A 22,817-nucleotide genomic window follows, 5' to 3' on the forward strand; every position below is an offset into this window, starting at 1 on the left:
AATGTGAAAATAGTGGGTATATTGTATATAGAATTTCAGTGAAAAAGGTGATCTTAAATGCTTCTAAAATGCCCCAGAATTCAGGAATTAAAGCGCTTAATTTCAAAATTTTCCCAGGGGGAGGGGGTGGGGGTGGGGAGGGGGGGGGGAAGGTGGCGGGCATGCAAACCTGTACTGGTAAACGGCTGACATCCAAACAAATCACATCAAATTAATAAGTGTGTAAAGACACACGTTTGTCACAGTAAAGTTAAGGTTGAACCCCCTCTCCTCAGAAAATTGGCTGGATCCGCGCATGCAATGTACCTTGATGAGTGAGCTATAGCATTTAACTACCATATAGGTATGGCCTCAATGCCATGGTTGCACTTCGCCAATAACATTGAACCTCATGTCTCTCTGTCTCAGCTTTTCGATGCTCAGCTTGTATTTGCTATCGTCTATCCTCGTAAAGTTCCAGGAGTTAGGGCAATCACATTTAGTTGCAGCTTTAATTAAGAGGACATAGGCTGAACATCTATGCGATAGGACTCGTATGTTGATGAATCAAATATATCGTTTCACGGGAACTTCAACAGAAGGACCAGTCAAGTATAGTATCTACGTCCTATAGAAGTTTGAGCTGAATATCATTAGTTGAAGTTTGTTTGTTTGAAACAGTGAGTAATTTGCCTGATCCCTGGCATTATCTAGCTCAAATCATTTAGACGAGGTAGCCAGAGAAAAAATATATGAGATATATGGTCTCACCAGCTCTACGTTTTAACAAAGGACATTCTATATAGTTTGTCAGCAAGTCTGAGACATAACGGGTAGTCACCTCAGCGATTGGATTCATTTCATTGCTGGCGTAGACACTTCCCTGGGATTATACAGACACATCCCTGTAACCTATTTGACAAAACTCATGTCCTTCGTCACGGGCAGTTTGTTAGTAGAAACCTGTGCAATATTGTTTTGAACTATGTAAGCAAAAGAAAACTGCCGTCCAGATGACAAAATTACTCACGCTTATAATATATATTTCGATATTTTGCACACGAGATTAAATTGCATATACTCGTATGTATTATTCCCTACACATGTATACTTTAATTGAAGACCATAAGATAAGATAAAAGTGAGCAAGGTACCATTTAACAGATTATCTATCACAGTAGAATTGCGAATAGGACGGCGACATGATAAAAGGTAAAACAATTCAATTTTATTTCAATTCGGACTGTTTCTGTTATACCTCTTTTTGTTATATTTATTGTCGATTTCATTATTTCAAGTGTCCAAATGAACGTCAAAATTTTAAAACGGATGACACGTATAATTATACTAATTATCAAAACTCATATATTTTAATTCTTTATGTTGATGACTTTTTTGGATAACCTCTTGTCAGATTTCACAATTTCACCCTAGACACAATTCTTACAAAGAAACAAACATATACACCATATAATATTCTAAGTTTTAAGCAGTAGTACAGCGTGACTGACGTACACTTAGTTTCAACAAATTTTCTATGTGTATACATGGAGGTAACATATCAGCTTCCTCATCATTTTTTAGAAAATATTTATTACCGAAGAACAAAGTTGAGCTCTCTAGTTTCAATACATGCTTCACTAATAGCAGGATTTAATGTGGTATTACATATAAATGTCAAATTCCTGATAATAAGCTGGTTGTGGCATTATTACATAGAGATGAATCAAATAGATAAAAAAAAAAATGTACTAAATATAAACACATTAAATAAAGAAAAGAAACTAATTTCTTGCACACCGAACTCCGGTGACTTTAGCCGTGCGGCAAAACCCTGCAGGCACCACCATGCAGGATGACCCTCGTGCTGTTAAATGCCATTGATTATATGTCTTGTTTATGCGAAAGTTTAAAAAAAAAATCAAGTGACTTGACAGCTACTGTCCTTATAGTCTATTTCTTGATTCAAAATAAGTTAAACCAAAGCGGAACTTCTTTGTTTTGCGTTATAAAACGTCATGACGTCATTTCTGTTTACGAACGTTTATATCTTCTTGTGTTTAAATACGCTACTAAAAGTTGATTTATTTGTTCTATAATTTGTAATATACAATATGCAACAAAATGATTTACCATTGGCTGTAAATGCAGATGGGAATACCCGGCTGTCTTGTAACTATTTTTGTGGGCCAAAACAACAACAAGCAAACTATAGTTACATTGTGTATCATCGAGCCAGACATTCCAATCTGTATTTACAACCAGTGACAGATTATCATACATCTGCAACCAGTGATAGGTTATTATATTCTAAAAGGTAATAGGTAATGGTAGATTTCTCGGAAGCACAACACCAAAAACACAGTCACAGAGTCTCGCATTTGCAAAGTAGGTCCACAACAATAGGAAGCTGTAACGAAAAAATATTATAGACGGGTTGCCTCAATAATCCAACAAGTGCATTTAAATGTTCCAACAAGTGCATTTAAATCTTATGCAAAATATAGAAAAAGTGGGACGAAGGGGTAGGAGGTAGAAAGGTAGAAGTGTGTGTGTGTGGGGGGGGGGGGGGGGGGGGGGGGGAGGGGGGGGGCGTGATGTGAATGGCAAAGTGGAACAAGGATGAATATTCAAAGGGGGATGCTACGTTCCTTAAATCACAGCAGCGCAGACACTCACACACGCACACCAAAACACTCACACACATAACCTTGTAATAACCAAATATCATTTGTGAAAAGTAATGTCACTTTATGAAAGTTTTGTTTACTTCAATCATTAAAATTTTATTTTTGATTTGTGTGTGTGTGTGTGTGTGTGTGTGTGTGTGTGTGTGCGTGCGTGTGCGTGTGCGTGTGCGTGTGTGTGTATGTGTGAAGAATGACAAATCTTGTCTCATGTGTATGCATTTTTGGGTAAAGCTGCTTGATCTCTTTGCTTCCCTTGTAATAGATCTATCACAACTGAATGGAAAAGAAAACAGGATTTAGACAAATATGCATATATTTGTTTTTTTTTCACTGAAAAGCCATTCAGAATATAATTTACCTTTGGGTTCACGTTTAAGATTTTTGTCAGCTCTCCGGTGTTTTTGGTGATTTTATCCACGGCGGAGAAAAACATGCCGGATTGCTCTCGTGTTAATGACAACTCAGACTATGTGTACTGATTATATATCGTTTTGGTAATGTTCTAACACTGTTATACGTCTTTGAAACGCCATAACGTCATTTGTGATTTCGGACGTTAATCTTCCGCGCCGTGTTTATAACACGTCAGTATAAAATGAATGCTACAAAGAAAGTATCTTTTTTTATATTTTATAACTTTACAGATACATCAAGCCTGTTATGCAGATGTATGTACATTTTACATTCAGACAGAAAAGGGCACATTTTTGTCAGAAGTTTCAAATAAGAATCTTAAAAGTTTTATCAAAAGAAGCTGCACTTAAACGGGTAATAATTAAGTACATCTTAATAACAAAACAAACCTAGAGTTTACAAAATCTGTATTTATATTTAATGACATGTGTATGTCACATTTCGGACAGTGTCCTCGTATTATGTTTTTGAAAGAACTGCAATATTCAAAGAACAATATAATGAATATTTTGTATAATGTCATGTTAAATGCTAGAGATTTTCTAATACAACATAGTTTTAATACATATTTTTTTTTGTTTTCCAGTGAGCATGCTCAGGCTTTTCATTATGTTGTTATTTTTTTCAACAACCTCAGCTCTACAATGTCTAAGCTGCCAGAATGTCCCTGACAAACGAGACTGTCACAATCTCATGACATGTGGCTCACACCAGGTATTTTATATTATCACAGCTTCTATGCAGGTAAAGCTATGCTACAATCTGTCAGCTTGAATGGTGGAGGAAGACCTAAGGCGCCACTAAGAAACGCTGCTTAATATCCTCTCATTAGAGGATGCTAGTGTAATGGAAAAAATTATAGATCTAATCCAAGTTTGTGATGATTTACATAAGAATAAAGATCGCATTTCAATAACAAGGGCAATATGATACATGCATCGTCAACTATTATTTATCTTGTAAAACGAAATATTATACATTGACTCAAGTGCAGTGTCAGTTTAAATTATTAATTTTATTATTCACGAGATTGCTTCTTGTGGGAACAAATCATACTTCGCTTATTAACAGATACGAACCCGACTTCAGTGTCGAGGTGGTACAATATTCGCTACGACCCTAGTGTGCCTAATATGTAACAAGCAGATTTGCAATCAGGGAATTCTGTTTTATGTTGGATACTGTGTTCCCAAAATTAAAAAAAATAAAACTCGTAATTTGTTGATGCTACAGCTACAGTCATCAGACCTATCCAATAATTGTAATCGTTACTTTTTACCAGAACGGTGAAAAGAACATAACGGTTTATTTTACATTGTTAACATTATGACATTAAAAGAATGTATCGTTTTTTAGGAATGCTACACTAACCGTGTTATTGATGGTAGTAGGAGAAATCTCTACAATTTAGGATGTGTTGATCAGTATGTAAGTATACTAATTTATATATGTCATCCTTTTGCTTGAGATATCAAAATATATTAGTTAGTTTGTCCGGTATGTCTTCTCGTCCGTCTTAAAGCAGCCAGTCTTTATAACTATTTTTGACCTTAAAAATACTGTACACCGGTCAAAATCAATCCAGTTAAAATGTATATTTGTCTGTTTCTTTGTAAGACTGAATTTTAACTACAGACTGAACGTTTTCAACAGTGACGGAGCAACGAGTTAAAATGCAAAATCTGGTGAACATGAGTGATTCTTTGAACATGCAAAGTATATATGTAAATAAACAAGAAGTATCTAAAAAGGATACACGGCCGCATTTGCCAATGCACACTTTAAGCTACGAAACGTGCATGCACTCTGCACTTTCATATACGAGAGGGGGCGAAATGACCATTTTTGAAATCGTCAAGGGATACGAAATATCCCCCCAAAAAGGGACGAGTTGACCGGGGGACGAGTTGACTAGGTGACGAGTTAACTGTAAATCGTTTAAGGGAGATCACTCCGTATTAGAGTGGCAGAGTCGAACTCCGTCATAGGGGATTCAGGTTTATGAGATTTTACCAGCTATTTCCACAGCAGCCAACGGTTTATACTGTCTAACAATACAGGTTAGAGCACCTGCACATCCCTTAAGAAAATATTAAATATACAAAAATGTTGTCCATTATGTAACCTGTGGAATTTTTCATCCACCAATAAAAATGTACAGTTTTAATCAGCTGTTAAATGACCTTCACCCCCTGATATAAACAGGAAGTAAATCAAATCAATACCGGCTTGCGCCCAGAAAATCCTCTATTTCATGGATTTGAAAGGGTTTTAACCAAAGTTCCCGATTTTTCCCATGCATTGTCACGTTGTCGTCATCAGATCAGACTAAATAAATGAAACAGTTAAAAAAGGATTTAATTTATATATTGAGCATGCAAGGGGTTTATTTTATTTTCTTGAAAGAAATTATGTAATGTTTTAAGCAGATTTATTATAAATGACTGATATTGTCAAAAACATAAAAGTTGGTACTAGCTGACTAACTGACGAACACTGATATACGATGTAACAAAAATAGATAAAAAGATAAATGAAAAGACCCCTTAAACCTAAACAAAATGACATATCAGATAAGGCACTTTTGCAATGACTCAAGTAGGTCAAACATTTGATAAACCACGTCACTTTAGTAAAAGACTTAATACGACCTCTTTAAGCTCTACATGAACTTCATGAAAATCATTGTGACAACACATTTTACACGGTTATAATACAGTTATAACACTGTTATAATCCAATTTTACACAGTTATGACGCAGTTTTTACACAGCTATAATATTGTTTTTACACAGCTGTAATACAGTTTCAGTACAGGTGTAATACTGTTATATCACAAATTTGCAATTTCTTCATTCAAGGCTATTCCTGTGTAATTGTATTTTCATATTTTTAATTAATGCTTTAAGTAATGCCAAAACTGGACTTTTACTTTAATGCACAAAAAATTGGTCACACGGCTGATTTGTTTTTTAATGATTTAATATCAAACAGCAGCACCAGTAGAAACGAAAACAACGAAAGTAAATTATCATAATTTCCAGGCATGCAGTCAGCTTTCCCAAAGTGGACTGGGAAGGAGGGAAATACGCTCTACATATCCTGATTTCACATTCTCGAATTCTGACCACAAACGCAGTGTTATAACTACTTGTTTCCAGTGCTGCAATAACTCGGACGGTTGTAACTTAAATACTTGTGGAATAGGTAAATTATACGGTGTTCCGTTTGGACAGTCGTGCCTTTTTTAAATACTTAACCGCGATGCACGATGGTACGATGACGAAAATACGATGGCGCGATGGCACGATGATGAAACAATGATGGTACGATGGTGAAAACGAGGTGGCATGATACCCCACCCAGTCACATTATACTGACACCGGACTGACCAGTCCTAGCACTATCCTCTTAATGCTGAACCTCAAGCAAGGAAGCTACTAGTACCATTTCTTACGTCTTTGTTATTTCGCGGCCGTGGATCGAACCAACAACCTCTTGCACTCGAAGCGGACGCTCTACCACTAGGCTACCGATGCGGTGTCAAATATCCATTCGTAGAGATACACGTGGTAGTATTTTAATTTGATATTAATAAGGATGCAAACCCTTTGTTGAAAACCTTCTTTAAAGACCCTATTGCCGTGTGTCAAGTGTAAAGTTTTAGAACACAGATGCCAGATGTATTAAATACAGAAGTCATTTTACACCAAAAACATTATTCGATCCCCAGTTATTTATACTCGACATATTACCAGCATATTTTCACTCTCCAGCAAATCTGTTAGTGTATATTTACACTCTTATGACCTTTAATTCAACTGGTAGACCGCATGTGATGACAGGACTAGCGGTTATATTGACACACGTAAAGAAAGATCTAGTCTGTGTTCAGACCCTATGTTTTGTTCACAGGAGATAACTCCTGATGCTATTCATATTTATTTTAATTATGTCCCTTTTTTTCTAAAAACATACGGTAATCAGAGCCAAGACTGATGAAGTCAGAATATCTGAAATACTTATTTTTCCTTCTTCTAAAATAAGGGATGATCTTGTCGGTAGCTAGACTTCCTAGCACCGACTTAAGAGGAACTCTATTATTTATCATGCAACTACTATGCAAAGTGCCTGATATCACTTGCCTGATATTTTATTTTGTTATCAGGTCATTGACCTGATATCAAAATTTAGCTCCTCCCATATTGACGAACTAGTTTTTACATCAGTTTCCTTCCAGATTGAATTTTATTACAGAGTCCAGTCTCGATGTTGCGCAACATTTTTCTAAATAGATTCTGTAATCTCAACAAATTTCCTCGAATATGGTTGTCTCTAATCTTATCACACAGACAATAGCACTGAATGACGTCATTGTGAAACGTTCATCATGACATCACAATGTTTACATGGATCGATTCTTGGAAAGGTTTACAATACACTTTACTTGACAATGTATGACATAGATCTACTTATTCTTGATTTATACCTAATTTAAGGCATGCACATTTTATTAAGTATTAGCAAAAGTATTTGTGTTAAATATTATTCTTGGAACAGTGTAAATTTAGTGATTTAAAAAACTTTAAAGTATCCCCGAGACTCACCCTCACCCCTTCCAGCCCATATCAACCTCGACCTGATAACATTGATATCAAAAGACAGTAGCCTGTTATTCTCTATACATCAGTTGAATGGACAACAGGATCCCAAAGGATAGAATATATAACAACACTGAAGACTTCACAGATACATGTTTTAGATATGTAATGCAGTTTAAAATACTTTCAGTGCAAATGTGCTTCTATTGTTCTTCAGTTTCGGTGAATCTAGAAGTCAAAACACTAGAGTTACCGGTATCTCGCTTGTTTACTTGTGTCATACCGGAATCCCGATTCATTCCGTCACTAATCTTGTTATTTTACATAGAAAAAGTTCAAACCACGAATATTTCTTGATGTTTTCAGCTCTTAGTCCATGTGCAACAAATCCATGCGTTCACGGCGCATGCTCAGATGAAAGCAATAATGACTTCCGGTGTACATGTCACGCTGGATATATTGGTCGGCTTTGTGACTTCCGTAAGTTTTAATGTTGATGATGGAACTAAATAGTTGAATTACAAATGAATATTTATTATACTTTGACTTCGATCATATAACTAATCATAAAAAATGCAAAATAATTTCAAAGTTATTGAATACTTCAAGAGCGATGTGTCAGAAAATCGATAACAGGAAAGACAACAATTGTAAAGTCAGTCATAATATGCTAATTTCAAAGCCTCATTTCATAGATAGATAGATATGTAGTAGGTAGGTAGGTAGGTAGGTAGGTAGTACGTAGGTAGGTAGATAGATTTCGGCAAAGAATAATATTTACATGATTTATCAACAAACACAATAACAAGATGGGCAACACCTCTTCTTGTCTTTAACACAAACTTTATCTCAAAAGTCTGTACAGCAAAATAATTGTCATGAAAATGTTTCGTAGAGGTAAAAAGGTTTAACCTTACCTTTCTCATCGTCTAAATAAGTGACAGCTGTAATTTTTAAACATGACCATTTTACAGCTGTAACTTTTCATCTGTAACTTTTCACACATGTAATTTAGGACCTTAAGTTTTACACCTGTAAATTTCAACTATATGTTTTTCACATACACACAATGTACAGGTCTTTTGAAGCTGTAATTTCAAGATACAGGTCTTTTATAGACGTTTTACAGCTGTAAAACTGGTCCTATTTTCGTACAGGATGTTATAATTTTCAAGGTAAATTGAAGTACTTTTGATACATTTTGAATTCGGCAAAAGGTAATAAATAAACCCACGTGGGTATTTTACATAGATGCTTTGAAGTAATTGTTCATAATTTCAAACAAGAATTTCGGTCTAATACATCTTTAAGGCCCTTCATGAAGTATTTTATTGCAACAAGGAATCTTCTTCTAGACTTGGCAACTTTTGTGAGTACTAAACCATACATATTTGATATATTTTACAGAAATCTCACCTTGTGCGAGCAATCCATGTGCCCATGGATCATGCACCAATCATGGCAACGGATATAACTGCACGTGTGACTCAGGCTATACCGGAACTAATTGTAACCACGGTAGGATAGGACGATTATTGTTGTAATGGGGTTACAAAATTTGATCAACGTACATTGCATATATTTCTGGATATCTTTTTCTTAACACTATTCTACTACCCGGACATTTAATGATTATAGTAGGCTTTGACGAAGTGTAGACATATCTTTTTTTTGAAAACGGACATGCGCAGAAATTTTACAAATGCGCCATTTTGTTTTACGCTTCCATAGAAAAAATGGCCACAGTTTCCATCAAATATTGAAATCTTAATAATTTTCTCGTTTTTAAATTGATTTTGAAAATTCTTTCACTTCTTCAAATAATTTAAGATCAAAGTTGCATTTCCCTTTAAGCAGACGTTTAATCTTAATTTCATTTTAAAACATTTACAGCAATATCACCTTGTTCGCCCAACCCATGCGTTGACGGCGTTTGTAGCACTCACGGGAACGGATATACCTGCACCTGTGCCTCAGGTTATACAGGAACTAATTGTGACCAAGGTATGATAGGATAATTGTTTTCATGCGATTTCAGAGCATGATGTTGACCACATTTGTTTTTCTGATGTTTTTTTTCTAAGCACCTCTCCTGGCATTTAATGATTTTTGTACGCTCTAACGAAACGTCAGACATAAGCTGCATTTCTCTGAGGTACTTATTTTTTTAATTTCCTATAACTCATTTAAAGCAATTCCTCCTTGCTTGACCAATCCATGCGTTCACGGGTTATGTACTACTCATGGGAGCGGATATACTTGCTTGTGTGTGCCGGACTATACCGGTACTAATTGTGACCGAGGTAGGACAGGACGGTTTTCATACGATTTTAGAATATAAAGCATCATATAAACAGACATTTACGTAGGTTTCGGGGCAGGTGGGGGGGGGGGGGGGGGGGGGGGCCGGGTGCCCCATAATTTTGAGAGTTTGGGCGAGGGCCCAGTATATGCTTTGTCCTACGCCCCAATTTTGACCAATAAATTGATTTTTCTCAGAAATGACAGTTGTTGAATTGAATGAGCATTTACGTATACTAATTCCCCAACCTCTCCCTCCCGAACTTTGGGATCACACCTCCGTCAATGGTATAGAGTCTAAATTTCTGATAACTTACAAAACAATGATGTACACACTTACTCTCACAAGTGTTTCCTCTATGTACTATAAATTTCTTCAGCTAAATGGTCTTACCCCTTACCATTTCCTTCCCCTCCATCTATATTTAGCATAAATTATATGTACTTGTTGGATGTTTGAAGCAACCCGTCTGAAATATTTTTCCATTACAGTTTTTTGTTGTAGGCCTACTATGCAAATACGTGGCTCTGTGGCTGTGTTTTTAGTGCTTTGTGCTTCCGAGAAATCTACCTTTACCTATCATCATTTATTTTCTTTACCACCGCTAGAAGAAATTCTTTGGGACTGATGTTAATAAGGTATGAAATGGGTTGTCACTGCCTTCAAACCCGGAAACATATCGCCTCTTTGACCCCCGTTCGAACCAACTGGATCTTCACTTGTTCCAGTGTGACAGTTACATTATGTGAAAGCTTAATACAAATCAAGATCAATACTGTTCAGGACAACCATGCTAGTTATTTTCAATATGCATGCTTCCATTTTGAAAAGGGAATTGTTTATTTTACATTCTAATATGCTTGCCTCTGTTAAAACACTCTTACGCTGGAATGACGTCATGTTAACGTGCGGTGACGACAAAGGTTTTGTTGCGACCAAAAAAGAGCGCTTCTCTATTTTTTATCCTACCACTATGCATTTATCAGGCCGATATCTGCCTGCCGTGTAAACTTGAGGTTTATTCAGTCAATGCAGGTTTATACCGCCAATGCAACTGACGGACTACTTTTTCAAGTATATGTGCTATAGGCAATGTAAACTGGGCCAAGAGTTCGAAGCTCAAACATTTCATCATTTTATGAGGACAGCCACGGTAAAAAAAAAAAAAATTGGTTCACTCTATCCTAGTAACCTCCATACGGAATGGTACGGTGACGGTTTTTAAAGTCTGTGTGAATCGACCTTGACTTTGCATATTTGGCGTTTACTCATTTCTAGTTAGAAATTTACACAAATGACAAGATTTAAGCAGTCGTTTATCGTAATTATTGGATCTAAACCATTCATGGTGGAAGGAATTTCATTATCTCACATTGTCTTGTACGAAAATGGAGTAAATTTAAGACTGCGGGCATTTGAATTCATCTCAAGCGTGGTTTTCGGCTGTATTTTATCCGAGTCAAAACCATTCTGCTTGTTTTGTACGCGAATGCCCTGTTAGCACCGATGATTTATAATACACAGAACTTAAGAACGCAAAGTATGAGGTATGAAATAATGTTTTATTGTAAGGAATCGTGTTTAACCGGATCAAGCAGACAAGGGGTTGAAGGGCGTAGGAATTCACAAGTGAGTGAAATTCTGGATTATTTTTGTATAGAAAAAAAAACATTTTGAAAGTAAATATATGTTATACACAGATTTTATTGACTGCAGGATAAATAGAATATTAGGTTACTGTCTTTCTTAAGTTTATCCACCTCGTCTCTGAAAGGTTTATCCCCCTCGGCAAGCCTCGGGTGGATAAACCTTTCTCCAACTCGGTGGATAAACTTAAGTTAAGAAAGACAGTGACCTAATATTCTCTATATCTACTGATTTAGATTAAGGGCATATTAGAATCGAAATAATTTATAGCACAAGCGTGTTTTAACACTATTTTTACACTCGGGTGGTAATACGTCGTTCAGATAATTTCACTCGGGCTGCGCCCTCGTGAAATTATTACTCCCGACGTATACCACCCATCGTGCATAAATAGTGTTAAAGCACTCTTTTGCTATAAATTATTTCTTAAGTAATGTATTTTCGGATGAAAAATCTTATGCACATGTACATTTTTTCAGAATTTACTCATACGCACTTCTGATTGACTCATATCGAATATATATGTAATTGGAACTATTTGCATACTTTTGATCGACTCATTGTGAATGCACTTTTTATACACTATTGATCGAAAAATTAAGTATACACATGTAAGTGGAACTACTTGCAAACTTTTTACTTTAGATGAAATTGGAACTACTTGCACATCTTTGATAGACTCATTGTACACACATGTAATAGGAACTACTTGCACACTTTTGATTAACTCTATGTGAATATTTGCAGCTGATCCGTGTATCTTGGCACGTTGCGTACATGGTCAATGTTCCTCTAGTCAAAGTAGCGGTTTCCATTGCACATGCGCAGCAGGGTACACGGGTGTTTTGTGTGACACTCGTATGTTTTATTTTACATTTGATCAAGATAAGATAAGATAAGATAAGATAAGATAAGATAAGATAAGATAAGATAAGATAATAAGATAAGATAAGATAAGATAAGATTATTATAGTCTCACTCTGCATGAATACAAATATAATACAGTTACATTTACATATAAAATATTCATGCAGACCTTTCTTAAAAGAAATATGAGAGACTAGGAGAACAAACATTATATAATTAAACTTTAAAATAGTTTCACATTAATATTCTATCACTAAAACTTTTAAAAGGATTTTATACAATTCACAGTATAATCTCCATCTACTAAAAAGAACAATATGTTGATATTACACATTATATACACACACATGCCTTTAGCCCTTGGAAACAGACAGACTGTATCAGTGTATCAAGGGCAAATTCCTAAATGCCTAAAACATATATTTTCTTTAAATTCATCTAAGATCTTATCACAAAATACAGGTTATCATCATCCAGTAAGTATACCATGCTTAAATTCTTAATATAATATAGAGATACTATTAGACAAATGGAATTAGTGACAAATTCTTTAAACATAACCCTGACATCCAGTGAAGTGGAGTAAACTGAAGTATATAGTATCACCAGAAGTACTGAGTACTGGAATGTAGTGAGGAGGTGAGTTATTGAGTAGAACATCAAGTGAGTGAGGTAGTCTGACTGCACTGAAATGTTTGATGAAGCAGCGTATTGGGTTGAAGTTGAGATACTGAGTAAGAGTGTTGAATGAAAGCAAACGAGCGTCATCGCTCGTCTGAAAAAGTCATAGTTCAGAATTTCTAAGTACAAAAAGGATCCTAATTCTGACAAAATGCAGGATAGAGTTATGGGTTTCGGCCTACATAGTCATATAATAATGATAAACAAGTATGCAGAGCCTTAGCTGTTATAGTTATTGAGAAAGGGTGGACATAAAAAAACAACAACAAAAAAACAAAAATAAAAAACAATTAACCACTAAGAAACTCAAATTTTCTAAGTACAAAAAGGGCCATAATCTTTAATAAAGTGCATATTAGGGTTATGGTTATTTTCCTATTAAGTCACCTCATGTTGATAGACAAATATACAACGTTTCAAATCTGCAGCTTTTATAATTTTGAGTTTTCCATAATATTAGATATTAAATGTGATACAGAATGAAATGTTTCCAAGGACCAAATGCATCATTACTTAAAGTTTAACCACACTGTACTATTTTCCTTCTGTTTAAGATATTAAAACAGGTTTTGGCACTTAAAAATACAATGTCTGTGTTTGAGAGCAAATACTCAACTTTATCAATATCAGTAAGTTCTATAAAATGTGTATTAAAGTTTGAAGCTGTTTGTATCATGATCAGTTCTGCTCGGAAAGAGCTATACAACGGACAATGTAATAGAACATGTATTTCATCTTCAACAGAACCTCTACAGTGAAAACAAGTTTGTTCCTCCACCGGTATACCATTATATCGTCCTAGCTCAATACCAATTGGGGCTGTGCCACCCCTATATGATCTATTAAAGACTGTTGTACAATATTGCTCTGCATAAAAACTTTGTTTGAATGTTTTATATAATCTAAGCTTGTTTCTTCCTATTCCATTCCGTGCAGTATCACGGTTAACATCTCTACTCCAATCTTGTATAAAATCATCAAGAATTCTAGGTAGCATGTTACTAAATACATCAAATTTATGAAATGCTGTTTCAATATTTAAGAAATAATTTATAGCAAAACAGTGCTTTATCACTATTTATACACGATGGGTGGTTATACGTCGTCCGAAATAATTTCACGAGGGCGCAGCCCGAGTGCAATTATTTCGGACGACGTATAACCGCCCGAGTGTATAAATAGTGATAAAGCACTGTTTTGCTATAAATTATTTCTGTTCTAATATGTTCTTTATTGTAAAATTTATTTCAAATATAACGGAACTGTTTCTTCGTGCAAGCATAGCGCCAATAGTAGGTATTTGGTAAAACACGCCAGGACCGGAAACGGTAATACGTCTTGCGGCAGAATTCAGTTCGAGCAAAAATAATTGCGAATTATTCAGCAAAGCGATGAACTAATTCAGTATGTGTATAATTAATCAAAATATTTGTGCAATGTAACATTTCGTTTAAAAAAATGTTATTAAGTAAACTATTTCATGAAATTTGAAAGGGCTATTTCTTGATGCGTACATTGGGCTAAATATCACGTTGACGTGACGTCAACATAACATCGTTGTGATGATTAAAGCATTGTTAGCCATATTAGAATACAAAATATATCACAACCATACTGTCTAAACTTTTGACCGACTTTGTAGTTCCAATTCTTACATCTATTATTTGACATTCTATCTGACCAAACAAATATTTTCTTATTCAATCTTAACTGACACATACTACTAAGTCTACAACAATTAGCAAGCACAGATTTCCAACAAATTTTATAAAAAATTGGCGTCCAACCTATATCACCATAAACTGCAGCATTTGGAGTGTACCTACCTACATTTAGAAAATACCTAAGCTATGGCCTAAAACGGTAACGTTTTAAATCTTTGAAACGTATTTGTTATTTACAACTTTGAAACTGCGTTAACCTGGTTAAAAAAGAAGTCCAATAAGTTTTATTACGTCATTGACATATTTAAGCAAAATTTATAACACCCTGCGATTTCGCTCTTTATTTCGCATGATGGTAGGATAAATATATATATTTGAATTAGAACAAGCTGAATTAAAAAAACAACAACAACAACAAAAAAAAAATGAAGAAGCAGCTTTATCACTAAGGAGAAAACATAAGCGAAATTAGCTAAAGCTAAATAAAAGTTAGCTTAATATATCATTTTCATTAAACACCAGTTTATTTAAAACATGGTTACCTTTGTGTAAAAAAAAGAATGACTAGTTTATTATATTACTGTTCAACATAAATGAGACTGAAATATCTGAGAAGTACATTTACTGTTATTCGATCGACCAATTACGCAAAATTAAGAAATGAAATGATTTTTTTCGGTGTTCATGCGAAACGAACGACAGAATAGGATCAGCAAATCCATGAGTTGCACTACAGAATAGGATCAGCAAATCCATGAATCGCACTAGGGATTCATGTTTAATTTGCCGACCCTATTCTGTCGTTCACTTCGCATGAACACCGAAAAAATAGTTTCATTTCTTATATTTACATTATATTTCCTTTACATTTGTAAACAAGATAATATTAAAAATTGCACATATTTTGTGGCATTTAACATTAAAATCAGCTCCCCTGCCATTCTGTTCACCAAACGGAACAACTTCGACGTCATCTAAGGAACGTTCTCCCTGACTCTACGCGGACGTCATCAAAACAGCGGTCGGTTATCACTAAGTAGCTATTACGTAACTTTTGCGCCTTTCTTTTTGCAGTTCATACGAAATGAACGTCATATTTTTCAATGGAAAAGGATAGGGCGAATGTAAATATAAGGAAATGACATTCATTTAAAAGAGTCTCTTTGGGGTTTTATATTGAACATCTGGTTCTTAGCTTGCGAATGCATATGCAATTTCTCGCACAGAAAGCCAGATAGAAAAACCACCATGGTATTTGAAAGCTTCGGTCGTTTCCGTTGTTTTTAAAGACGAATCCAATCTTAATAATCGGAACGGAACAAATATTACAGATATATCATATAATTTACAGCAATATCATCTTGTGCAAGCAATCCATGTGTCCACGGATCATGTACCAATACAGGGAACGGATATGCCTGCAGCTGTGACGTAGGCTATATCGGAACAAACTGTGACAGAGGTAGGGCAGAATAATTATTGTTGTCATGTGACTATAGATAAATATAAAATATAATCATGTTTTATTAAGGTGGCATAATTAGTTTTGGGATTTTTTTGGCTAAAATCTTCAAAGGTTTGCATCTCCTAATCATGGTTAGGACATATATAGACCTCTATGTAAAAGTCTTCGAAATTTAAATTTAGACCAAATTGAACAAAACAACCGTCACAGTGATTATGACTATAAAAATACATGGGCCAATGAAGGTAGTACAATGATTTACCTATCGTATATTTTGTTCTATTTGTCTTGCAATTTGCAGACCTTTCTTAATTAAAAGGTATAGGTTTAAACGCTTTCTAAATATATATATAAAAAAGACATAAATCTTTGAAGACATTTTTTAAAACATAGTACAGATATATATTGTAATTGGTTTCATTGTTATTCCTAGACAATCAGAACTTGAATTCAATAATCAAAGTTCCATAAGGCTTAACTTTTTTGTTGAAAACGGATGAGACAAGTGTTATAATGAATATGATGCATAATCACATGTTTAGAAAATACACTTCTTTTAATGCTGCACATGAATTTGAACAGTTAAAGCCATAACGTAAGGTAATAAAAACAGTGGATTCAGAAAATTTTCCTACTATGTTAATCAGTTTTCCAACTTACAAATATTGGAGAAGATAATTATTGGAAGTAGGATAAAACCAAAAATCTTATATTTTATGTTCATAACGAAACATGTGGAAGCTACATTTTAGCAAAGGCTTTATGAGCTTTAAATAAAGTGATAAACACTTAAACATACGCACTATGTATAATAATAGGGTTATTAAAACAGTAGCTCGGTCTGGGATGTTGTATTCAGCTTTTTGCCAGCTCGGATCGTATGAGGCGTGCAAGCGCCGAGTGTGATCCGACCTTGCAAAATCAACGAGAGTCGAATGCAAAATCCCCGATTTAGCTACTGTTATAATGACCCTTTCATTATTATATTTACTGTTTTGTTATTGAAAGAATCTTCAATGTTTATCAATATCAAAATGGAAATTATTGAAGTTTTTATGTGCGCTATTTATAGAACTGTGTCAGGTCATGCATATTAACGAAAGTAGTCCGGCAGCATACAATACAAAAGGTACAATACCGATTTTTTTTTCTGTCTGTACATATTTAATTGTGAAATACAAACCGATTTTAACAGAATTCATATAGGTATATCATAAAAAGTTAAACCATGAAATGGGAGTGACGTCACTTTAAACAAGCAGAAATGAATAGGACCTTTCAAAAAGATTTTTTTTTTTATTTTGGGGGAGTCATATTCAAAACAACTATTTTCTTGTGTATAACAGAAATCAAGGATTGTAAAGATATCCAGAACAACAATGTTGCAAGTGCTACTGGTGACAATGTATATCTTGTCCATCTCAACAGACGCCCAGTCAACGTTGTCTGTGACATGAAAACACTAGGTGGCGGATGGACGGTAGGCTTGGCGTATTGATATTTAAGCCATTAGTTAGTCCGGATTAAACAGACATTTCTTCTCTTTCATCCTGGTAAAAGTGTCTTGCTTCGACCCTTCCTGATCGTCAACCATCCAGTGATGCAATTTTTAGACAGATATCTTTTTTTTTGCGGGGGGGGGGGGGGGGGGGGGGGAGGGGGGGGGGCGATGGGGGAGGGGCTTAACGTCGCACCGACACAATTTTAGGTCATATGGCGACTTTCCAGTATTGATGGTGGAGGAAGACCCCAAGTACCCCTCTGTGCATTATTTCATCACGAGCGAGCACCTGGGTAGAACCACCGAGTTTTGTAAGCCAGCTGGATGGCTTCCTCACATGAAGAATTCAACGCCCCCAGTGAGGCTCGAAAGTGATTTGAAGTCAGCGACCTTAACCACTCGGTCAAGGAGGCCCTATAGAGACAGATATTGAATCAGATACTGTTGTATTACATTTTATATTAACGTAGTTCTGCATATTTGAATTGAGATAAGTTTCATCAAACGAAAGAGAGATTTCTTCCTAACGCGAACATGTCACTGTAGTTTGCAAATGTGGGCGAATGCAAGAACAAGTCGATAGACGTTTTAACCTCTCTCGTTTGACAATACTGCGTCTCGTTCAACGTGTCAGAGACACGGAAACGCTTGTTGACAGGACCTCGTGTAACGCCAGTACGGCAGGATAATTTATCAACATCAACGCCACTTGCGTGACAGATTTGTGACGGCTGAATCCACGTCTCGTTTAGTGGTAGGTAATCGTGCACTGCCTAAAAAACATACAGTGAGAAATCGGCCTTAGAGAACGGGAAATTATATATTTATATATATAGGCTTATGCAAATAATAATAATAATAATAATAATAATAATAAAAAAATAAAAATAACTCTCCGTTTACAGGTCCTGATGAATCGAGAAAATGGAAAACAAAATTTTGAAGATCAGGATTATTCGTCATATGCTTCCGGCTTTGGGGATATTCGGGAAAATTTCTGGCTAGGTAATCTATAGATCTACCGCTACTGTAATTAGAATGATCAATGTAAACTTTTATATCAAATCAATGCAGTTTCAGTACAGAATTTATTGAATAACCTCAATATAATATTCATTACAGTCTATCAGACAGAAAAATACTTTAAAATGAGCGAAAAATAGGTTGTCGAACAAGCACTTTATCGACCATCGTTATTCAAGATTTGATCTTCATTTTACAGAAATATATATTCTAACGTCTTGCATTGAAACATTTTCTGTTTTATAAAATACTTCGTTGAACGAGGATTATTTTAGAAATAATGATATCTCAATCAGTGATTTCTCGTTGAATAAAATTATTGTTTGGAGTTCAGACGCGAAGGCATTATATCACGAGGGCGCATCCCGAGTGATATAATACAGGCGCGGGTCCAGGGCCCCAGTTGGCTGAGAAGTGACTTATACTGATATTACTCATCAAAGATGCACACTACTATTTTGGCAAAGGTGACCATGGTGATACTAACCCTAACCTTTAGTCAGTATATTATACACTAAATGCGTATGGACATGCAATAATTTGCGTATTTTTGCCGTGCGCTCCAATTGATAATCACTTTCGGGCATGCGCAGAAGACCGCTCCAGCTCTGCAATGAGCAACATCGGTCCTTTATTTACCGCATACATGACATGAAAAATACACGCCATGCGGCACGGCTTACTTAGAAATAGTGCAAGTCCTGAAGTAGTAAAGATAATTGTATTCATAATTTCAGATTTGAAAGGTAAAAGAATGTTCTTCATGAATATTTTGTCATCTCACTACTTTTATAATAAAGGTTTCGTAAATTTTTTTATGCTGAAAAATAAACAGTCTCAATATTTATTGAAAAAAGTAAAAGAAAAAACATAATTGGTTAAATTATTTAGTGGAAATAAAGGCAGGACAGTTTTCTTTCATTTAGACAAATACTGGAAAGTAAAACTCATTAAACGTCCTTTGCCGTAGTAACTATATTGGAAGACCAAAGTAACGCTTTCACGCATGAGATATTTAATTACTGGGAAAACGATATTAAAGAAAACATCAATTTGTATTGAGAATTAAACTGACGGTTAATAAATTAAACATGTTAATAGAACAGACATTTAGTAATAAACAAGTATGCCCACGAGCAGAATGTCGAGCCCGCCAACTGTCAAGTGTGACCTTGACCTTAGACCTAGGGACCTGGTTCGTGCGCATGACACATTGTCTCATAATGGTGAACATTCATGCCGAGTTACATCAAAATACCACCATGCATGAAGAAGAAACGCTCCGGACAAACTTCAATTTGATCTTTGACCTCAAACTGTGACCTTGACCTTTCAGATAGTAATATGGGGTTTGCGCATGACACTCCTTCTCATTGAGTTAAACATTCATGCCAAATATAAACAATATTGGTACATGTATGTTTAAGTTATGGTCCGGACAAAGTCGAACGGACGCACGCACGCACCTACACCTAACCGCCGGAAAGCGCGACTACGTCTCTTTTTAAAAACTGTTTCTTCTCCTGTTTGTCTTGTGTTTTATATTAGGATATGGTCAATATTCCTTCACTTTATATAAAATGACAGGTCACATTCTTCCATTTTGGATAAAGAGAAGCAACATATTCCGCTTTTGATCTGAACCGAACCCTTGATTTCTTAATTAGGAGTAGAATGATTGACATTGTAAAACATACTAAAACAAAACATGACTCGAAAGGTAGATTTATCAGAATAACAAATTAAAACGTTCGTGATTATTTTACCGTATATTTTCGCTTATAAGACGCCTTATTATGAGTCATATTTCCAGTTCAAACAGTGGGGAGCATCTTATAAGTGTGTACTACAAGGAAAGTAAAAGAAAAAGAAACTCCAGTTTGCATGTCCGGCGTCTTATTAGCGGGTACATCTTATAAGCCAAAATATACGGTAATAGTATTTTGTAACTTTAAGGTCTGAGCAATATGCACGAGATAACCGGGGATGGACGTAGGTACCAGCTAAGGGTGGAACTCACTATTGCTAATGGTAGCAAATACATTGAAACTTATGACGATTTTTCTATTGGACCAGCTAAAGACTTTGTATTGCATGTTGGAAATTATAGAGGAAACGCAGGTAATTGTGTGTAAATTATTGCAAACCATTTATGTTTGAGCAAATGTGAATTAAGATATTCTTTCCTCTCTGCCAAATGATCTATCAATTGGTTGACTGATGTAACTAGTTAATGAATTAACTAATTTTATGTTGATTTTTGTAAGTTGCAGTCTCAGGTAACACATTGTCAAGAACATTTAATAAACATTCATTTTGAGTTTTGTTTTTAAAACGTGTGATTGTTTGTATATTTAATTGGATTGACACACTACTTGAGCAGTATTTCATTTATGGAACGGCTGTCAGTTAATGTAACAAGTGTTCCTATACTAGTACTGACGTGTACTCGCAATTGACTGAAAACTTTTTGACTTGACTAAGAGGTTGGTGACTAATGAATTCTGATACAATATATTTTTTTTATCAAATCGACACGGAGAATATACGGGTTTTACAGGGATCGAACTAGCGATCTCCGGTCTTAGTCGAGTGTATTCCCTACATTACTCATTACTAATAGGACAGGCTGTTATGTTATTCACAATGACGTATCAAACCCTGATAAATCACTTTCGCGATGGCAGATTCAGATCAGAGGAGAATCAATTGAGCCGCACCATGAGAAAACCAACATAGCGCATTTGCGACCAGCATGAATCCAGACCAGCCTGCGCATCCGTTCAGTCTGGTCAGGATCCATACTAATCGCTTTCAGAACCTATTGCAATTAGAGAAACCGTTAGTGAACGGCATGGATCTTGACCAGACTGCGCGGATGCGCAGGCTGGTCTTGATCCATGCTGGTCACCAATGCACTATGTTGGTTTTCTCATGGTGCGACTCAATTAAACGATAAATATACTTTCCTGTGACGACAGAAAACGCATATTCATTCTTCAGATATGATTTTTTTTATCAAAGGTGACTCTCTGTCAGGACATAATGGTTTTGGGTTTACAAACAAAGATGTTGATCATGACAGTAACCTCGGGACAAACTGCGGTGTCTATATGCACGGCGCATGGTGGTTTCACAACTGCTACGATTCCTGTTTGACATGTCCTTACTTGACCCCGGGAACCAACAAGTGTCGGTCATTCTCCTGGAACAGTTTAGGATACTGCATTGCCATTAAATCTGCACGAATGATGGTGCGACCAATGTAGTAACTTTGAAATAAAAAATAGTTAAACAATATACTGCTTTGTTATTTCATGGCGTAGATTCTGTATTATTCCATCCTCTGTGTTGCACTTGCAGGTATCATAAAATGAAACAAATGGCCTGATTAATACTGTAGCTTCTTAAAAGAGTCACATATGACTGATCAACTATCTTGACAATTTTCACGTCAAGGGTCATGTTGCCGACACAATAAAGAGATTTATCGACAGCGTTGTCACCCCTAGAAATGAGAGAAGACACACAAAGGATGTTTTCCATGAACTTCCATTATTATAGCATTATGGCGTGTATGGCCTTTCATAAATCGAAACATCACATTTTATTCAAAGAACTATCTTACTTCCACCAAAATATCGGACGGTTAACATAAAATCAGTTATAACTGCTACGACTCCTGTTTGACATGCCCTTACTTGACCTCCGGTACCATCAACAGTTACTGTCGGTCATTTCCTTGGAATTCTATAGGATACTGCACTGCACTTAAATCTGCCGAATAAGTGTGCGACTTATGTAGTAGATATGAAATTGAATCTTGTTTGGGGTCATTGTGATGTCGTTCGTCGCTTCAAAACGACATGACATTTATGCATGAACACGTGACAGTGTGCTACGATATTACGGTATTTCACGATGTTTAGTAATGCTATACGACATTACCATATTTTAACATTTTTTTAACATTGCGACACGAA

General features: G+C 35.6%; 1 protein-coding gene across 1 annotated transcript; it reads left to right on the top strand.

Annotated features, from left to right (window-relative positions):
• The first annotated feature begins 1,124 nt into the window (after positions 1 to 1,124).
• Positions 1,125 to 22,103, top strand: LOC128551271 (neurogenic locus notch homolog protein 1-like). The gene is made up of 13 exons (XM_053532031.1): positions 1,125 to 1,191; positions 3,670 to 3,797; positions 4,440 to 4,511; positions 6,128 to 6,290; positions 8,051 to 8,164; positions 9,092 to 9,202; positions 9,578 to 9,688; positions 12,381 to 12,491; positions 16,197 to 16,307; positions 17,657 to 17,790; positions 18,717 to 18,816; positions 20,791 to 20,955; positions 21,859 to 22,103. Exons 1-13 carry the CDS (start codon positions 1,182 to 1,184, stop codon positions 22,101 to 22,103), a joined length of 1,575 nt encoding a protein of 524 aa, XP_053388006.1. The 5' UTR covers positions 1,125 to 1,181.
• Positions 22,104 to 22,817: the final 714 nt, after the last annotated feature.

This window comes from Mercenaria mercenaria, chromosome 19, assembly GCF_021730395.1.
Source record: "Mercenaria mercenaria strain notata chromosome 19, MADL_Memer_1, whole genome shotgun sequence".
In the NCBI taxonomy this organism is placed as follows: Eukaryota; Metazoa; Mollusca; class Bivalvia; order Venerida; family Veneridae; genus Mercenaria; species Mercenaria mercenaria.

What these genes read in the sequence shown, in the direction of transcription:
- LOC128551271 (XM_053532031.1), top strand. An exon ending in GGGTGTTTTGTGTGACACTC is followed by an intron (nt 12,492 to 16,196) that starts GTATGTTTTATT and finishes TATAATTTACAG; the next exon opens with CAATATCATCTTGTGCAAGC. An exon ending in CACTAGGTGGCGGATGGACG is followed by an intron (nt 17,791 to 18,716) that starts GTAGGCTTGGCG and finishes CTCCGTTTACAG; the next exon opens with GTCCTGATGAATCGAGAAAA.